Raw genomic sequence first — 21,834 nt, forward strand, 5'->3', positions numbered from 1 at the left:
ACATAAAAAATATATATAAGTAATAAATATGCGATAAAATAAATAAATAAAGACCTTAATTAAAATATTATTATTTCAGTAATACTCGATGATCATTTTAAATGAGACCTCGTGAAAATGCAAATAGGCACAGAAGGCAAATTAGGCAAAGAAGAAGACCTATGCTGCTTTCTGGGCTATCCGCCAGGAGCTCGCAGGCTGTCACAACACCAGACTGATTGGACAATACATTAATAGATATCTCACGCCCATACCACTATATGCCTCAGAAATCTGGTCCTCTGCATCTACCTCTCGATGTAATAAATTTCTATCAATGGACTATTGGATTCTGCGGTGGCTGAACCGTCTGGGAGGGAACCCCTTCATCATCTCGAAATCCATTCTCCTAGTCAACCTAGGCATGACCTCCTGGAAGCTTATTGTCCTCAAAAAAAATCTGTCAACGCTTACCAAGCTGCTAACTCGCCATATTGATACCCCATAAATAGAAGATATCATCGCACTAACAAGAGGAAGAAATAGAAGCCATCACCCACTTAGGATGAAGCTATCAAACTTGGGCTCCCTAAAAGGAATGTTCCCATGTAGCACCATTGAACACTTCAACACCTTCTCCATTGATCCGGTAAAGTTGAAGTCAATAAAACCTACAGAAGCCAAATTATAGACCAAATCTGGACTAAATCACCAGGATTGCTGTGAAAATTGAGCAGTTTTTATTAGAAATTCGATGATATGAACAATTAAATGCAATAATATAATGAATATAAATAAATCTGTTATGTTAGTTGCTGATAAAGAAGTCAACCTATGTATTTAACTCTTCAATTATCAAGATTTATGTTATTTCAAAGTGAATACAATTAAGCAAATATATATATCTATTTAATAGTTATTATTATATAATAATTATATTGTAAAGATCTGAAAATTTGTACAAAAGTGTATAATGTATATTTTAAAATTTCCGTACACCTTCCTAGCCCACTTGCTGTACAGGGGGTGAACCTTGTGTTAGTAAACTGATAGTAAGTAAGTAAGTAAATAACTTCTAATTATAGAGTGCTAACGACATAAAATTTATAAATATCATTCCTTATTACCTGGCATTGCTTAATTTGTCACAAAAATGTTTAAAATAATTACCGTCATGATCACAACATAAACAACATGACGAAACATGTTCAAAAACGCTCCCTGCAGCGTTGGCTGGTTGGCTGTTGTAGAGTTTTAGGCGCATCAGCAACTTAAGTCATATGGCACCGAATATAATATGTCTGTAAATTGAATGTGTTTGGTGATCTGTCTGCTATTTGATGGAAGAAAAACCAAGTTTCCGGGAGAAAAAGCTGTGCTCCTCTCATCTGGAGATCAGGCGAGAAAAAGATCCATAAAAAATAATTATCCATTTGTGAAAAAGCCATAAAAATTCCTCAAGTCATCGACGGGATTCTAACTCACGTTTTTTTCCACCTGGTGTGGGGAGGACGGTGATTATACCAACAGTGCTACACACAATGACTGTCCTGCAGCGTGTTGGATATGTTGGTCTGTAGTACTTTTACTGTCTTTGACATAGTCCCACAAAAACGTTTAGTGATCACAAATATAGCGAACGTAGTGACCATGTTATTTTTGAAATGATGCGATCTCTGAACAAGAAAGATGATTCGGCCATGGACGTACCTAAAGTGTGGCTTGTTGCGCTACTTTGCTGATACTACTCTTCAGCAATTTCTTCTGACTCAGTGAGGTGTCTTAGTAATCCATGGACTATGTCAATGTACCGTCGATCGGTTATGATTTCTGAAAAGATGAGTTCTACAATCCTGCAACGAGTCATTGCTTACTACACTTCAATCTTCACAGGGTGTAGGGTAGTTTCATGCACTGCATTGGGATTTTCGAACACCTTAGACTAGTATTCTGAAAAGTTACATACCAAGTCAGGTGACACCAGCCTCATCAATTAGAAGAAGGTCCAATTGTTGTTGTTGTTATTTGGTTTTTAGGAGCATTAGCAACTAAGGCCATATTGCTCCGAAGGTCCAATCTGATGGATCGTGCGCCTTCACTTTGTAACGGAAACAATTTTAATTTCTTCATCGCTGCATCTCAACTGCCGCATGACATTCCCTTTTGTTGTAGAAGCCTGTCGCGAGTTACGTAGACTTGCTGCGAACCATACGAAGAACTATAACCATAAAATGAATCATAAAATTGCATCAATAATGGCACAATTTTATGGTTCATTTTTATGGTTAATTTCGAGTAAAACTAAATTATTCGCATTTTCAAGAGTTCTCATTTAAAATGATCACTCTGTTTAATAAACAACGTTATCGCATGCAAATAACATAATGTTATTTTTCTAACAATAATGCTATTTCTATTAGAATGATTTTAATATTTTCTTGAAATCTCATTTAGCAAACTAATTAGGGAATAATTAGCCTCGTTCTGTACGTAGCGTTGAGAAAATTTATATGCTCAATGTCATGTACAGAACAAGGCTATGCCCTTCATGTACAGTGTTACGTAGTTATAATTATCGTTCTCTTTACACCGGGTGTAAAAGACCCGAGTTCGAATCCAGTCAAAGACTCGAGAAACTTTTATGGGCCTTTTTCACAAGGTGTCCGAGTTAGTCAGTCGTAGGTAGCATGGTTTTCCCGGAATTTGTTTTTTTTTTTTTTTTCAGAAAACAGCAAATTTATCAAGAAACACGCGCAATTTTCAGACATATGCAATATGCAGCGGAATATGGTCCAAGTTGCTGATGCGCCTAAATCCTAAAACAACCAACGTTATAGAGATATCGTGGCATAAAGGTTTAGCCAATAAAGCCATTTGAATTCATTTTATTTAATGCACTTTCTTTCATCTCACATATTGTGGATATTTCCTCTTACTCGGTTGTTCAGGTCTTTACTGTGCCTACCTGCTCATCGATAAGATTCCGGAAAGGCTCGAAACCTGGATCTGGGCCTGGGTGGACCATTCAATCCTGAGATAAGTTGAGGTTGGAAGTTGGATGGCTTGCAGTGGCCTCTGCTCTTTCGCCCAGATGTTTCACGCCTCACGTGCGCCTCTGTTTCCTTCCCACCAACTTTTTTTTTTCTTTCGAATATTGTCTATATAGGCTTGCTTTTTTTTTTTTTTTTTTGAGATTTGGAGTTACTTTTTGTTCCAAAATTAAAACCTAGGTCTGAGTAGATTTGTGAATTCTTGAGCTCAGTTGAGGTTGACAGTTTGTTCTGTGGTCTCTTTGGTTTCGACGTAGTGTTTGATGCCTTATACTGTATTTTCCTTTCAATTGGCAATGTCCTCTTCTGTTTCAACGGAGTGTTTGACATCCTATGTTCGGCTCTTATGACAACTTTTTTTTTTGGTTTCGTCTACTGTCTATCAGAAGCTTGTGTTTTCTTTTTAGATTCTGAATTTTTTTATCCAAAAATTAAAACCTGATTCTAGGCAGTGGCCACTCTTTAAGTAAAATATCAATGCAATTCTCCACTGGAGCACTGGAGCAGTGCGTTTTATTAAGAGTATTGCAATCCCTAGACAATTCATGGTAGAGTACCTCCACAATATGAGATCGATGCACTAAGTAGCAAACATACTTCGCTGTACGTTACGTACAGAATGAGGCAACATTATACAGTTTTTGTAATATGGCTTTTACCCCAAACCCGTTTGAAATAATTATTTTATAATTATCTCATTTTATTATTATTGACAGAAATTCGAGGAAAACAGAAAGCACCTTTGAACAGAGATAACTGCTTAAGAGTCACTTAAACAGTTACTTTGAACAGAGATAGATTAATGGTCACTTAAACAGTTACTTTGAACAGAGATAGATTAAGAGTCACTTAATATCTCTTAATATAGTTAAGTTAATGTTGTTAATTCTCTTCACTGCGAACACAGATTTTTTTTAACTGTTGGTAGGTTAATAGAAACTAAAGTGTACCTCAACTTACCTGGTGTGGTCACAGGTGTAAAGTTGATGTCATGGCTTAGGAACTGTCCGAATTGCATATACATGTGGGTAGTACTGGTTGGCTGATTCACATCCGGACAGATTGTATGACAAATATAACGTGGATTTGGAAGTTCCTCATTATTGACTACCGATCTTCGAAAGGTAGAAATCCCTGAAAATTATAGTTGAAGATGTTATTACTAAACTCTTCTTTAAGCATGAAATAAAGATCAATTATATATCGTTATGTCATCGACATGAAAGACTGAGAGCATCGTTAAAATAAATAAAAAAAGTGACATTTAAGACATATTCAAAAAAACAAAAATTGACCTTTTATGTTTTTTTTTGCAACTTGGCTGAGTTAGTAGTTCTCATCCAGGGCTGCAGAATTTTTTCCTGTGGAAAATCCAGTTTTGCCTCCAGAAAACCCACCGAAGGATACCCAGATTTACAGATACCCACATGTACGCTAAATTATATCATTAGGCGCTTTATCGTGTAATATGTACCACCCCTCGATTGCGTTTACCATTGCGTTTACCATTGTTAGCCTGAATTTTACCATCAATATTAGTAACGTCAGTCTGTGTCACAAAGAAATGAGCTTCATTCTGCACATAGAATGTACCACCCCTACCACCATCGTCACGGACTCACTTATACATAATTTTTATATTTTAAGTAATAAAGATTTCTGCATTATATTTCGACTCAAATATTCAAATAATTGGAAAACTGGAAATCTAGAAAAGTTAGGCAGATGGGCTGAGTAATTACAATTGAAGTTTAACATTGACAAATGCAAATTACTGCCTATGAGTACCAGTAACCACAAAGTAACGTACTAACTGTGTGGTACTACACTGTGTGGTGTCAAATAAAACGTAGTTACCACACTGTTACTGCTATGACCACAGCAATCGATAAAATATTTCGGTAGATAATTAAAAGGAAACTCACGGACACCTTTTTCGATGACCCTGTATTATGTATGTAATGCCTGCATTCTTTAGTCGATTTGTCTGTTTTTCTGGACGGAAAACACAAATTTTCCCGGAGCTAAAACCGAAAACACCTCCCGACACTGACTAATGTATTCACTATGCGAAAAAGCGCAAAAAATATCCCTCGTCTCGACGGCGTTGAATCCCAAGCCTTTTCCACGCTATGCAGAAAACGGCGGTTGGAACAACTTTGCTAGCTGGGAAGACGAATACTTAAGGAAAGTGTCACCCTAGGGGTCACCCGGAAAATCGTTTAGGCTGCCCAAATGCATGTTGTGTCTGTAAATTGCTTGTGTTCTCCTCCTTCCAAGTTGCCTGCTTTGCTGGACGAGAAATCCTAGTTTCCAGGGTGGAAAACCTTGCTGTCTACGCCTTAGACTGACTAATCAGCAAGGGAGTGAAAAAAAACACATAAAAGTTCCTCGCGTCGTTGACGGATTCGAACCCAAGCCTTTTCCACATGGTGTGGGGAAGACAGTGGCGATACCATTGTGCTATCGGCGCAGATAAGGCGAGTAATTAGGTAAATTACCATCAGTGTATGCCTTCCTGGTAAAATTCTTGTCCTGAGTTCTACAGCGACTACCTCACACCCTCAAGAAACATCGCTGTGCGAAAATTTTCCGAACTTCTTTAGCCTTGGAGAATGTGCATTATGTCACTTCCTTGGACTGCCTTTATGTCTCTGGTTTGAAGTAGATTAACCAGGTTTCGTCCTTCATCACGATGTGTACCTTAAATTATTAACATTTTCAAACCGTTCAAGCAGTTCGAGCAGTTCAGTTCTCAAGGTACTCGCCTCGTGCAGATATGCGCTTAGGTCAACTGTTTTACCTTCATCTGAAATGCTCAGAGGGGAAGAGAATGTTTTCAGCCAACGTAGTTGATCTTTTTAACAAGTTGCACATAAAACAAGTAGTTTTGTGCGGGCAAGACATATAGAACCACATTCTTCAGAAGACCACCAGTCTTTTGAAGGGCGCCTACTAATTACGCACCTGTTATCCCATCTCAACTATTAAAATTTGACTTTAAAATTTTCGTTGAAGGCGACTTTTATTACTTTTTATTTAATTTATACGTGATATCTTACAAATAGTATAAACTGGCCTCTCCTGTAATTTTTGATTATGTCAAATTAAAGAAAGTCAGCTTCCACTTGCTGCGCTGCTGACTGTTGATCACTGATAGAAAGTTATTAGTGAGGTGGACCTCTGTTATGAACAGTCAGAAAGTGACATGCCAAAAGAAGAACACTCCTTAGGGAACTGTCTTGAATTATCCACTTACAGCTTTCCCACATGTTTGGTTCAGAAATGACAAGTCTCAGAAAATGACTTCTTAGAGAATCTTGGTTATGGCTGTAATTTTGTTGGTTTTCTACCGTGATGCTCATTAATATTGTCGGAAGATCACTTATATTGCATTGGTAAAGTGACTAGGACAGAGAAGGGTAATTTGTGCTCGTATGCTGAACAGAAGTCGAGTTCTGTTATTCAATTTCCAATATTTGTGACAGTGGTTAGATTCGGAAAATAATCGTTAGAGTTTTTCTATGGATTGTTTGAATGATTGAAAAACTTTTTTTTTAATAGTAGAATGCAACACGGAATTTACCAGAACAAGAACAGCCGAGACGATTTCAACTAAATATGTTATTTTACGATTTGAGTTTATTTTATTTTATTTATTTATTATTATATATTTTTATTAAAAAGTAATAGGATCCCCATCAGGCTACAAAGTGACCACAAGATAAGTTAATATGACCTAAAACTCATTCAGCTTCTAGTCAGCGTTATATCGATCCTTATAAACTGACATAATATGCCGTATGTGTTAAATGGAAAAACACTGAATAAATATGTCACTTAATGCATATTCAATCTTACCATCGGCATAGCTTGCTGGGAGAAAACGACGGTAACACGTATTCGATTGTCCCCATGAGGGCTTCTGCAAGTTGTTACAACTTCCATTTGCTGTTCTGTACTTGCTAGCCGCATTGCAAGTGTAATTAAATTTATTGACGCACTTCTGGTAAATCTCATTCGCGGAGGATCCATTTTCAAAGGTTGCGTTCGACAGTGACAGTATTTCGTCCGAGGACAGATTAAACCTGAGAAAAACATCAAAGAAATTTAGAGATATTCATGATTATGAAAATGCCGAATTATGAAATCTTCAAATATACTGAGAAAAAAAACGACCTCTATTTATTTCTTGGATCGATCTTGCTATTTGAAATTATGAGTTTGCTGCTTTTTTTTAAGTTGTAATGAAAAAAAAATGTAGTTAAAAGCAATCATAGGAATTCCACCTTAGGTGACCACATGGAAGAATTTTCTTAGTACCGGTACTTTTTCTCTTAATCACTGCTAAAAATTCAATATGATTTCCTTTAAAGAAAACGTGTACTTACTTTTGTTGTAAATCTTCAGTTGCGATTTCAAATACCTTTCCATAATCTTCTTGGTCTTTGGATATGGAAGTTTGTTTTACCATAAGCTGGTGTTTACAGTTCAATGAATTGTTGCATTGTACTGTGGGATCTGGAAAAGACTTCCCGCATTAGGAAAAATAAGGTATTTTTTATTGAATTTTCTTAAAGAAATTATTCTAGAGTTTACTAGAATAAATTATTGATTTTTCTTCTAGAAAACTTGAAAATATAAAATGCTAGAAGTGAGAATTAAGATTCTATGTAAATTTATATGAAATTAAAATGTTACATTATACTAAAAATGTGTAAAATCCATGAACTGAAAGAAGGAATGACCTTTGGGTGTTGATATTTAATAAGAATGACTTCCAAAACTTTGAAGTCATGCTTATTATAAGCTAAAGAACACGTGCATTAATGTTAAATAATTATTTCCTTACCCTTCGTTTTCTTCTGATCGTCAAGTTTCTCTACAGCCTCATTAACTGCGTTGTTGATATCACTTGCAATTTGGGTGGCCAATTCCGCAGCACGTTTCTTTCTTTCTAGAAAATGGTCGGCCATTAGGTGTTCCCTAATTACGGACACAATTATCAGAAGAAGGAACATGCTAAAAAACAAACAAACAAGTTTGGTTAGTTAAGAGTTTTCCTTGACAACCCTTAGATTTTGTTGAAAGCTGTCCGATAATCGGGTGTATCATCCAGTTTTTTGATGTTTTTAGTTTTCTACTGATTTTTAGTCAAGCTTGTTATTTTCAAAATACGCAGGCATGTTTTTTATTTTATTTAACTTTTAAATTACTGATCTATTGATATGTGTTTAAAATCCTTTCTTAAGTGGCTCTGGTCATGTTTAGCTTAACTATAGCGTCAACGTGCTGGTATATGTTTGGAATATATACCAAATATACACCGAATACCCTCCAAACAAAGTATTCGGATACCCCTTTTTTCATAGTCCATCGGAACTCCCTGATAAACAAGATACTCATACCGACTCAATCGACTGGCTTGTCGATCAAATACCCCAGCTGATGTTATGAAATGGAAATGTGACGGTACCAGCACGTCCAGCAACTCAGAGGAAGACCACAAAACTCACATCATATGACCAGAAGGAACTCGGAAGGATAGTGGGACAATCTCATCAGACATCCCTGAAAAATACCAGGAGTTTAAGGCGTCAACTGGAGTTGAGATCTGTACGAACACATTTCTCCCATGTACAACAGTATCAAAAGCCTTTCTAAGATCCAACTATATGATATCAAAGTTATTCCCTGCATCCAGTTGCTTTGTGACCACAAATTTCGTTCACCTGTTCTGATCACATAGGCGGGTTTGGGAATGTCTACTGCTGGAGTGCATTGTGCCAACAGTGACGTTCAGAGGAGGTGGGATTATGGCGTTTGGCTGTTTCTCATGGTATGGTCTAGGAACTTTCCATTTTCCCAGAATGTGGGAAAGTGGAAAGTTCCTAGACCATATTCCACTTTCTCAGAATGTGGCATTTCTTTGGTACATACCCCAAATTTGTTTCAACAGGATAATGTCCTATGCAATACTGCCGATGCTGTTTGAGAATGGTTTATGGATATGGAAGTAAAAAAGTTGAAATGGTCCGCACAGAATTCCATTTGAACTATTTGGAACACCAATGGAATGAACTGTAATGTCGGGTGAGGGCCAAAAAATCTCACACGTTGCACATCAATGGCTCAACTGGTAGCTGTTCTGCAAGAAGAAGGGAGGATTATACTCACCCTACTCAGGAAGATGTAGTGTATCCTAAGGGTCAAAGGTGGATCGACACGCTGTTGAAGTGAGTGGCAGTGCCGTCAGTTTGACACCGACGTGTGTTCAGGTTAGGTAAGAGAGTAGTTTTAATTAAAAAAATTCCTACTTCTTATATCATGTGTGCTGTTTAAGTGTGGTGTGTCACAGTCAGCTTCAACCAGGTTGTGGTACATAACGATTTTTCTTTAGCCAATATTATGTAATTGAACAGAATGAAAAATATATATATATATAATAAAATAAAGGAGAAAATAACTGTAAAATACAATTTTTCTTTCTATGGTTACTGTTGAATATTAATCACAGTAGCATTCTTATCTCTTTGTAAACATTAAAATAACGCGGAAGACATTTAGGTGTGGAGATGTTTACACAAGAATTATACAGAGATAATATTAAAAATCTTTCTACCCGATGTGACATGCAAATCCCGTTATAAAAGATGAATATGAGTTATTACTTTCAAAAATGTTACTTAATCTCTGAAGAAAGAGGAAGAGACATATATATTCTTCCTTTTAGAATTTTATTTTATCGTACATTAAGAATAAGGGCGTTGACTTTGATGAGATCTGGTGCAATAATTTCTCTCTCTCTTTTTCTCTTCCTGTTTCAATCTGGATGACAACGTTAGGGGTACTTAGAGTATATTTTTTTTATAAATATAGAGGATGTAAATCTTAACCAAAATTGCACCAAGCCATCAAGCCAAACCATTCTATCATATTTTTAGCATATGTATAAGTTCGGAACATAAAGTACTGATACATGTACAAAGTTTTTGAAGAGCTGCAGATTTCCAATTTACTCATATATTTCGATAAAATCGGATTGATTTAAAAAATTGCAAATTCCATATTGTAAAATATTTTCAACGTGTTCCATACCAAAAAAATTATTGTGCCCCATTTTTAGCATTTAGTACATCTTATCCATCTTCAACTTTCCATCTAGGTACTATGATTGCATATAAAGAGTCACATTTCTCCCTTTGTCACAATCACTGTTACCACTTTGGTTATTTTCTTTTTGTGTGGTCCATTCGTGATCTTTTATCCCAGCGAATGTATAGGGATAGGCGTCCATTTTTTTCGTAACTAAGGGATATATCCCGTTTGCCCGAAGCTTCGATGCCGTTGAGGTTGAATCCATCACAACTACTTAAGATTATTTAAGTATAAGTATATTAGTATAAGTGAATCGGGTTTCAATTAAACACCTTTCCCAAATGCATTAAATTTCATTTTAGTGAGATTAAGCGTGTTTGAAAGACAATAATACTCGCAATTTTTCTTTTAAATTACTACTAACTTTGAAGAATTCGCTCTGAAGCAATTAAGACTGAGTTCTGAAGTGGCATGTTTGTATATTTAGATAGTTTGGCTGAAGTAGTATGAAAATTTACTATACTACTGAAATTTACTATATTACTAAAATTGAAATTAAAATAGGGGTGAAAGTTATAACTTCTCTTTTATTGAGAAAACGGGGTGTCTTGTTTTATTGCATTTTACTTACAGTTCTCCCTATATACTCTATGAGAATTCTTTGTATTCTAGGATGGTTTGTATGTATAGGGAAAAGGAAATTAAATCGCAAGATTCCAGATAAAACACCCATCGTCTGAGACTGGTTCACTACTACCCCAAATAAAAAAACAAACAAACTATAGAATACTGTTATAGCAAAAAATAATAAAAGTAAAATTGTCAAATTAGAGTTATCCAAGAACAACCTCATCCGCCCAGGTATATTATATACATAAATATTACGTGTGTAATCTGGACGGTTTGTCTGTTTTGCTGGACTAAAAACCCGAGTTTCTTGGAGGGAAAACCTTGGCATAGTCTGAGTTGCCACAATTAAACTCAATAAATTTTTTTTCCAGATTTTAGCAAAAAGTTGATTTGGGTTATTTGGTCATTTGAGTTTTCGCTGAAGCAATTAAGCCATGCTGTATAGCTGCATGCTGTCTGTAAACTGCACATATTCTATAGCATGCTTATCTTTTGTCGGATGAAAAACTTGAGTTTCTAGCAGGACACTTGTCTAGTTCCTTTCTTCTCTACGGGAAGTATCCCTCGCCTTCTGCCATCGACGGGAATGGAATCCAGGCCACAGTTAAAGAGTAACTACTCTGCTCACTGCGTTATAGCAAAGGCTCAAATTCTTCAACTATCCTCGAAGTTTTCGCATTGACATGAAAATTAATTCTTCTAAATCAAAGCCCTTCGGAATTCTGGAAACCTCTATCTCATTGGCTTGGTACTCGTTGTGGACATGCTGTCATTCTATTATTCCGCTCATAAAGATTTACGACTCTGTGACTTTAAACTTCTCTTTCAACTTCGCTTTAGCACAGCAGTTACGATTGCTACCCTTCCACAAAGAATGGGGATGGACGACTTCGGACCGATGGTGATTCGGATTTAATTTATGTGACCTCTAGAGCAATATCAATACCAATACATAATATTCTGACATATATATATATAATCTTCTATGTAAGATCTCAAGCTTTACTTAGGGTCTTATAAAAATTCGTATAAAATCTTCTGAATCATCTTTGATTATAATTCCAATTTTGCTTCGTTCTGATTTAATCCAATTTCAGAAGAAGAAATCTTTATTGTGCAGTAAAGATACAATAATGTGCCCGCCACAACCAGGAGGCCAGGGACTTGACAAGGTTATGGGGTAATATAAAAACATGTACAGTGTTACAAATAGATAACATGACATGAAATTAAATTAAAAACGTGGCATTAAACCATGCTATAAATATATCCAGTATACTTAACCTAACCTAATATAACTTAACGTTTTAATTTGACTCATCATAAGTTTTTAATTCCCAACTGCGGTTATTGTACACACACTGGCCAAAAAAAAACTAACTTTTATTCAGTATCAAATCGGACCGCCTTAGAATAACAGCAAGTGTGCGGCGTGTCATGGATTCTATAAGGCAGAGGTTCTCAAACTGTGCGTCGCGACTCCCTGGGGAGACGCCATAGTTTACCAGGGGTGTCGCGAACGATGTAATAGTTTATGTAAGATTTCCATGGCAAATATTAAAAATACTGTATATTAAGAATGATTTTTTTTTACTATTAGATTTCTGCTGCTATTTGATCTGTGTTATTAATGAAAATAATTAAAGAAAATATTTGGGGTATTTTTGACGAAGAGAACGCATCAACACGTATTAATAATTATTGTATTAACATATTAAAAATAAGAAATTGCACAATTATCGATGTTTTACTTCAAGGGAGGCGCCGGAAAAATTTTACGGGTCAAAGGTGGCGTGGGCTTAGAAAGTTTGAGAACCGCTACTATAAGGTGTTTTAGTGCGTTTTGGTCTAATTGTAACCATCCTTCCAGAAAAATATCGCGCAGTGAAAGGGAAAGGACTTCGTTACCAATTAGCTCTCACCAGCATATATCCCACACATTTTCAATAGGATTGAGATAAGGTGAATGTGGGTGCCAGGTTAGATGGTGGATCCGTATCACGTTCTCCTAACCATGCTTGCACGATTCTGGCACGATGCTTTGTTGTATTGTCATCTATAACGTGGCCATCATCTTCGGGATAAAAGTGTAACGTTGCGGGGTGCAGTAGATCTGATACAAAATTCAGGTACTCCATGGATGATATTCGGCTTTCCGCCGGTATCAACGGACCCAGTTCTTGCCAACAAAACATTTCCCATACCATGTTACCACCTCCAGATGCTTGGGTTGTCTTAACAAAGCAAGCAAAGTCCATCGCTTCGTGAGGTTCTCGTCACACTCTCTGCCTACCATCAGTGCAAAACAAACTGTATCGTGATTCGTCTGACCATGACTTTCTTCATTGTTTCCACTCTCCGATCACGACGTTCTCGGCACCATTGCAAGCAGATTTTTCTGTTTTTCTCTGGAAGAAGTGGCTTCCGACAAGCACGCGACTGGTAATATCCAATTTCTTCAATCCCCTGCTGATCGTACGGGTCGAAATAGGGCTTGGTTGAATTCACTTGTTTCAGATGCAAATAACATCTGAATTTAGGTTGAATTAAGGTGTTATTTACTCACATTAGAGGTCCTATTTTTCTGCTTCGCTCTTGAAGTATTGTTTTTCTGCTACATTTACGCCTTTCAGATGTCGAAGAATCACTTCTACCTTGCTTTCCAGTTATTAAAATTGTCTGAGATGGATGCTTTTAAGAAACCAATTATGCCTTTCGTTTCTTGAATCGTGGTTCCTGCTAAACGTGCACCCACAATAAGACCTTTTCAAAGGCTGATAGATCACGCCTTTTCCCCATTCTGGTTTAGTATTGCTGCAGTCGAACAGCTTCAACGAGGCAACACCTCTTAGTTTTCTTTGCATCTACTTGCATTTATTCGCATTTTTCTGTGTGTGATTTATTCGCATTTCTTCTGTCTGTGATTTATTCGCATTTCTTTGTTAATGCAAAGGTTCGTATTTTTTTGCCAGTATGTGGATTTTACTCCTTAATTATTCATTCTGAGCTAGAATGTATTATGCTGAGTTAAACCTCTTGTGATTTTCATTAGTGTACCAAGTGTTTGGTTATACCTGTAGAAAATTGTGCCAAATCAAATTCAAACTCTTCAAGTGAGAGTGGCGTTGGGATCGACTCTTTAGGTGAAGAACAATCGTGAAGTTCGAAGGATAAACATTTTTTTTTATCCTCCAATATTTCATTCTTTTATTCTCTAAATTTTTACGAAAGAAAGAATCTTTCATTCTTTAAATCTAAGAATGCAGTACAAGATTATCTGAACATGTATGGAATTATATAAGAATCACAGCATAACTTTGGTAAGTGCAGATCATGATTAATCTAATTAAATCCTAGAAAGAGCACCATCAAGAAGCGAAACCTGCGCACTTCGGCACATCTTATCACTAGACGAATGGACTTACCTGACATCAGGGAACTTATCGTTAAACACCTGCCATTGAACGAACGCAGTGTGGAGCAACATCTAATTTCAGATCAGTATTACAAAACCCGTAGTACTTTCGAGCAATATTTTCTAACACCTTTGGATCTTACAACATTAGAATTGACACAACAGATTTCGGGCAGGAACCAGATTATGAGAGAAGCATATAAACACGAACAATAATGATGAGAGGGCCCTCACTCACGTCTCCAAAACCAATTTGAGAAATAACCAATAGTCACTACACCAAGGACAGTTCAGTGGCATCGGATGTTTCTCAGAGTGTGTTATTCAGCTCACTATATTCCTTGACTCATTTAGATTGTATTACAGTTAATATAAATCTATGCTATTAAGTCAAAGTGTAAATACATTTATTGTAACATGTTTAATTATTTACAGTCCAAAAGTAGTTGTAGGTAATACATTAATTTACCCACTTCCGGTTTGCATTCTATTGAGGTTTGTGTGCACCTCTTTTCATCTCTTATATTGAGGTTAATGTGATGTTACACGAGCTCAGCCTTAATTTGCAGTAAAAATAAGCCCATTTTGTTTTTTTGACCTTACTAAATTTTAAATCGATGTACCTGTCAGGATAAAAAATCACTGAAAATGTTTTGTATTTACAAGTAGAACAGAATTTTTTTCCGATACTAACTACAGAAACAAATGATAAAAGTATTTCACCAATATTTTCAACAAATCTTTCTCATATGTCAGAGGGAGTGTTTTGCAGCTACGTCTCTACCTATAAGCCTGTTCGCTCCATAGATATATGCAACCAAAAGTTTTTTTAGTGCTTCCAAAACTGTGATAAAAATTTTTTTTTTTTGTCATGCTAATATCATATTGTCAGTTAGGTGATAGGATTTTAATGCAAATCCTTCCAATTAAAATTTCAGATTAAAACCGAGACAAATTTTATCTAACTATACAAAAAATCATACCGAAATAATTTAAACACTCTAGTAGCTTGAAGTTTAAGCTTTTGTGTAACTTTTCATCGTTGACTAGTGACACGATGATTACTCAAGTGAGATAATGGAAAGTGCCTACTTTTCACAGTGCCCTTGGATTACGTATAATGTTTCAGAGAATATTTTAAGTTTTTTTTTAATTCGATATCGAAGCAAGTTTCGTTGGTATATTGGTATTGCATTAATTGACATTCTACCCAATACACTACAAACTTTTTTGAAGCTCTTGTACTCAAAAACTCAAACTCAAATTCAGTTACAAGTTTTTTGCATTTGAAATTATTGCAATAAAATGGTCTCAACAGAAAATATGAGATTTAATTAAAGCACTGACACCAATGGAAGTTTCTTCCTATTATCTCACCTGCATGATCATTAGTGTTACTGGTTGATGATGCTGTCATTGGGTTTTAGAACCATCGGCGACTAAGCCATATTGCTCCGTGTATATTGTCTGTAAATTGCATGTGTTCTGAGGTCGATTTGCTGGATGAAAAACCAGAGTTTCTGGGAGAAAACACAATGTTGCCCTCTCTTGAGACCGACTCAGCCACGTTGTGAAAAAGACCCATAAAAAATTCTTCCGTCATCGACGGGATTTGAACTCGTTTTTTCTACCCTGTGTGGGGAGGACGGCGATACTACCAACTGGGCTACCCACGAGAGCCTAATTGACGATGAGAAGTTTCTCTGAAGCTTTACATTCACGCTATCATTATATTTAAATTATTCCGCTATACAAAAAGGGTCTTCGCGGGAAGCGCAGTGGTTATAATCACCGTCTTACTTCCAGGGGTTGAAAAGGCCCGAATTTGGATCCATTAATGACGCGAGGAACTTTTACGGGATTTTTTTCGCTACAACTACAGGCTCGAATACCGTTAGTGACGCCAGGAACCTTTACGGGTTTCTTTTTCATTACAACTATAACGTTAACTACTACGCCGATTGAAGAAATCGAAAAATTTCTACGTTTTCCGACTTGAGCACATACCCTCCAAATGAGTGACAGGTTGACTATATATGTATTGAATGAACCACCAGGGTCAATAGTATGCCTAAATATTAAATACAAAGATTTAGGCGTACTATTTTCCTACATAAGTTAGTTGGTGTCAGGCGAGGATAACAGGATGTTTTTTTTTCCCGGAAACTCGGATTTTTCGTCCAACAAATAATTCAAGATTTGAGTTCACGATACTTTCGGGATCAGTATGATAGCTGGTAAATTAAAATGATCCACAAAACAAAAAAATAAATAAATAAAAAATAAATAAATTAATTAAAAAATATAATAAATAAACCGAAAAGCTAAAACATAATTACAGTTGAGAAAGGAAAGAAATCTAATCACATTTTGTGACATCGAAAGATTAGCGTTGTCCAAAGTACCACCAGCTATGTGGAAGTCTGGCTAAGGCAGCTTATGAGAAATTGCTAGCTAAGAGAGCAAACTCGATGGTATAACTCGGTGATATTTCCCCTACTTATATGAAATTATTATAATTCTATAATTTTAGAAGATACGTATGCTATTACAATTATATTCTTACATGTATTACAATTTCATTATTATCACTCTAGAATATGTGTAATTCTGGAGATTCGGATTTATCACTAGAATTATACATTATAATACGCAAGAAAATAATGAGGTGACACGAGAGAAAACGTAATAAATGAGTTCATGTTATAAAGATAATGGTTCGCTTAAAAATTCTATGTAATTTAGGATTTGTGTGTAATTGGCCTGCAATTAGGTATCGATACATATTCTGTATGTAAAAGTTAGGGGCAAATGCAGTATCCAAAAACAGCTCAACATATATTTTCAAACTTCAGTTTTTTTTCGAGGAAGATACTAAGTAAATCACAGAAATTGAGAGAAAGAGGGTGGTTGGTCGTTTTCAGTTTGCGTCGAGGCAACGAGTCAGTATATATTTGCTGTAAACTACATATGCTCTATGGTTGGTTTGCCTATTTTACGTGACACAAAACCCGAGTTTCCAGGAGGAGGGGTGCCTTTCAACGCATTCCTGAAATTGATTTTTTGGCCATGGAGTGAAAAATGCCAAAAAAGCCAAGCCAGCAACGGGAATCAAACCTAGATCTTTTCCACAGTGTGAGAGAGCAAGGATGCTACCCACTGCCCTATCCGAAGGAATAAAAGAGAGAGAGAGAGAGAGAGAGAGAGAGAGAGAGAGAGAGAGAGAGAGAGATTAAAATATGTCCAGTGAGAAGGGAACTTACTTTCTCCGATAGACTTTTTTTCTCTGCAAGACTCTTTTGGAAATATCAGGTTCTCAGAATATATAATAAACAGCTGTGTAGGAACGTTAAAGATGTTTCTTCTGTCAGATGCAGTTTCTGAAGAGTAGAGCGAGAATATGACAACATCATCTGCAAGACTACAGCTACTGTGGCCTAGCAACTGAATAACAGATGGTCACCACTTAGAAGTAGGAACTGACTTGTTTTTGCAGTTTATTTTTAAAACGATTCAGGCACTATTTAGTAGATTGTGTAAAGCAAAAATTAAGAACAAGATTTTTGGATAATAGTTCTCTGCTAGAACCAGATTATAATTTAATTATAATTCGCTCTCCACATTCCCAAGTCTTGTATAAAGTGTCCATCAGAATTTTTCTCATATTGTTGAAATGTATGCAGTCATTGGATATTAAAAATTTCTTTTTTATAACCAGAATGGTTTTTTTTTTCATTTAGTGTACGAATACATGTTGGAGAAATGGTGTATTTCCTACTACTTTTTAATAGAGGTTATTACTATGCACAGAGTGGAAAGTCATGTGGACGTAAAAACCAGAAATGACCTTATAGCTTACGGTAAGAAGAAAAATGCGAGGCAGCTCGAGGTTATTCATTTGTCCTACCTACTCTACGTTCACACTATGAAGTGAGCGAGGATAAGAAGTCTAGTCAGTGACCTGGAACCGCCAGTTGTTTTTCTCTTACTATAGCTCTGATGACGGAATGGTCATCAGAAATTGGAGTTCGTAGTACATAATTATTTTAATTTAACTTATTTTGGAGCTTTTATAACACATTGATATATTTATTTAAAACATTACTGTACATGTCGGGAATAGCTCCTTTCTGTACATTGCTTAGAGCAAACTGGTTTTTTGTCGATCTCGTACTGTGGAGGCACTCGCCTTGAGTTGCATTAGTATTGCATCGCTCTAAATAAAAAGCACTTCTCCAATGGAGAGTATACTGCTATTTATTTAAAGTGGTTTAGGTAGTAGCATACACCTTAAAAGCAGTTTACTTCTCCTCCTCTGGAGAAGTACTTCTTATTTAAAGTCGTGGAATACGAAGGTACGAGTAACTCGTGGCGAAGTGGCTCCACAATACGAGATCGATGCACTAAGTACCAAATGCAGTTCAATCAAAGCTATTTACATAAAGAGGCTGCCCGACGTGTACATCTATTTTTTTATAGCTTTCACAGTTTGAAGCTTTTACACTAGACTTAATCGTGTATAATTTTACATAAATTCGTCGATGTGTTATAAAAGATCTCATTTTTCATGTTACTTATGTTAATCTAACTTAAACAATAAGTTAGATTAACATAAATTAATGCTTGTGAGCGCGCGTCTACCCACTCACCCTTTCAGACACCCACATGTACAATCAAAAACACACACGCGTACAATCCAATCACACACACATACAATCAAAAATTCAATGATAACACCATGACTTTATCAAAAATCTATTTGTAATATAAACAAACTTCGTAATTGTGTAATTGCAGAAACAACTTTATAAGTATAAATATATCTAGTGCTTTACTATCGAAACTAGCACAACGTTTCTATTCTTTTGGACTAACTTAGATGACAACACCTGTGACAACTGGTCAGCTTCCTTCCTTTTTGATTTTTTTTTTATCATGATGTAAATGTCACCTCAAGGACATCGTCACAGTACACGTTGATGATTACTATGTGTATACGGGGGGAGAGAGAGAGAGAATAGTAATAAAGATTCCACAATTCTAATTACACCGAGCGACTAAGTTTAGAGAACGGCAAAACTACAGAGTTTTAAATCTTTTTTTATAAAATTACAATCTTACTAATTAATTGATATGGATATATTTACTTTTTAATTCTATTATTACAGAAAAAGAAAAAAAATTCAATTAACTTACGAAAAAAATCGAACGAGCTTGAAATATAACGCACTGCATACATTAAATAACTTGTTTTTACTAAATATTCCTTCATTTTTGTGACAGAGATATTAAACGAAGTGACATAAATGAGAGACATAAATATAAAAGTATATCACCAGAAAGGGAATTTACTCATTAAATGAAATAACCATTGAACATTAAACTGAAATATTATTTTTGACATTTAATCCTTGGATCGCAAATATCACAAATAAGTCGATAAGTTTGGGTTAAGTAAAATAACTACTTTACTTATGTGTTGTAGAAGTATGCTAAATGGAGACTACAGAATTTCTCTGCTGCTGACGGGGTTATCCATTGAGTAAATGACCAGTCTCAAATTAAATCAGCTCCTGGATTGTCGCATGTTTTCGTTACGCGGATCAAACCAAATATACCCACTGCCGAAATTCGATATCTCATTTTCCCTGGTACTGGTGTCGAAGTCAAATTGCGCAGGATACGTGCCAAACGTCCTTCAAATCATTCTTTCGACGTCGCCTGCAGACCTGCTAACCTTGATGTGATTTTTGATCCACGTCTTTAGCCACTGGGGTCCGTCGTCCGCGAATTTAGAGAAAACCTAGGAGTATATCCTAAAATGGCGAGCAGATAAATAAGACCTTGAGATCGAGCAAGTGGATTTGCAACCACTCCTGCTATTTTCACCCAGGACGTCAGAGGCAATGAACTTCATTCTGTTCATCAGTAACTTTTATTTCTTGAAGAATATGACATTATCTGCCTTGCCGAAACATGTTTGACTTCAAATAAGCAGCTTGATACCCGTGTTTCCAACTCCTCATATCTTGCAATTAGCAATGGTCGTGCTGACAAGTGTTGGTGGTGGTGATGTCATAATTCTCCAACGTAAGAGGTATCACTCGGAGCACGTGAGGAAAAGCTGCTCTGATCATTTGGAGGGTCTGTGCACAAATTTTGGATATTGCAATCATCGAATCCAAATCTGCACAGTTTACCTACTACCCAGCCATACGCAGAAGTCTAGAAATTAATTTGAAATTTGGCTTTCATGTCATATCTCCTCTAATATTCTTATCTTTCTCACAGGCGATTTCAATATGACTGCCGCTATATAGGCGGATGCCGGGAGCAATCTCATTCTTTCCCTTCAGAATTTGCAGTTAGAGTGTCTTGAGACACAGCCCACGAGAGGAAATCAAACACTTGATCTAGTACTTGGGCCGTCCCCCCTGCCTGTAGTCTTGGCTACCTCAGGGTTCGCCCCGCCAGAGCTTATTCTTCCTCCTGCCCCACTCGCCTCCTCGTGACACTGGACAGTAAACTAGAGTATTTTGTGTCACAACACAGGCCCCAAGGCTAAGAGGCCGGATGAACAACACGAACAACATAACCCTCACTAACTCTACACGAACACGCTAACCTACAGAAATGTTGCCTTACAGAGATGTATTCATCACAGAGTTAAACGGTTGAGGGAACTCGGGGAGCCGCATTACAAATGACACTATACACTTTATTTAGTATTCCATAACATTCCTGGCCTTACTCCTATTGCATCCAACTTCCAAATTGCATCAGATCACAGGCCATTGGCGTTTGAAATTTTGGTCAGTCCCATTAAAAATGAATATAAGGAAACTTTAACAAAATTTGTGTTTTCTGTTAAATTCCTAAAGCAATATAAGTCATAAATTCTCTCACTTAAAGAAACTGGGAACACTTTTCATCCACCCTGATTGATGATGCTATCAACGGCCTCGCTTTGCATCTCAAGGCTGTAGCACTTGAAGAAACTTACAAAACGATCCTAATCAACGAATGGATGAAATCATTGTTTTCAGCCGACCCGAAGACAGCCATCATCAGTAAGCAACAAGCAAATAGGAATTAAAAAAATAAAAAAAACAGCAGCCCCTCAGGAATTCATTCTTTAAAAAAAAAAAAAAAAGAACAAACTCTCTTCTCAAACTCAAGACACAAGCGCACTATCGTCTTTTAACAAATAAACTTAAGTTATTCAAGCTTTCATTTGCAAAGCACGGCAAAAGATATGAGCTGGATAACGAGTTGTTTGTTCATGGGCTGAAGCTACTTTTGCGGACTTCACGACGGATAATGATAGCTCATATATCATCCCTTCCATACCTTTTCGAAACGTTGCTCCTCCATCCTCCATAGTACTTACTAAAGAGAACCTCATTAAAGTTATTAATAGACTGCAAAATAAATCCACTGACAGGTCGGACGGATTCTGGCTTGATAAAAATCAGCAGTGTTTTCTTAGTCTTGCTCGGAATCTTTAACGAAATGTTAAGAACGGCCTCTATATTAGTATTAGTATTTAGTATTGACCACATGGTGTACGGAAGCCTATGGCTTTTGCTGCACCAGCCAAAAAATAATAATAAATAATAAAAATAAATAAATAAATAAATAATAATAACAATACAATACAAT

At 36.3% G+C, this 21,834-nt stretch overlaps 1 protein-coding gene across 1 annotated transcript in view; it reads right to left on the reverse strand.

Moving 5' to 3' along the window:
• Positions 1–17,486, reverse strand: part of LOC150090313 (immunomodulatory peroxidase-like) — a 43,504-nt gene extending 26,018 nt beyond the window's left edge. Inside the window, exons 1-5 of the mRNA XM_090369075.1 lie at positions 17,436–17,486; positions 7,882–8,051; positions 7,421–7,550; positions 6,891–7,117; positions 3,990–4,163 (exon numbers count right to left, since the gene is read on the reverse strand). Coding sequence (XP_090225201.1) covers positions 3,990–4,163; positions 6,891–7,117; positions 7,421–7,550; positions 7,882–8,050 — 700 coding nt within the window. The 5' untranslated portion in view covers position 8,051; positions 17,436–17,486. The remainder of the gene's footprint in view (positions 1–3,989; positions 4,164–6,890; positions 7,118–7,420; positions 7,551–7,881; positions 8,052–17,435) is intronic.
• Between the last annotated feature and the right edge of the window lie 4,348 nt (positions 17,487–21,834).

The sequence above is a fragment of the Mastigoproctus giganteus genome, chromosome 2 (genome assembly GCF_048544385.1).
Source record: "Mastigoproctus giganteus isolate SK-2022 chromosome 2, ASM4854438v1, whole genome shotgun sequence".
Classification (NCBI taxonomy): Eukaryota; Metazoa; Arthropoda; class Arachnida; order Uropygi; family Thelyphonidae; genus Mastigoproctus; species Mastigoproctus giganteus.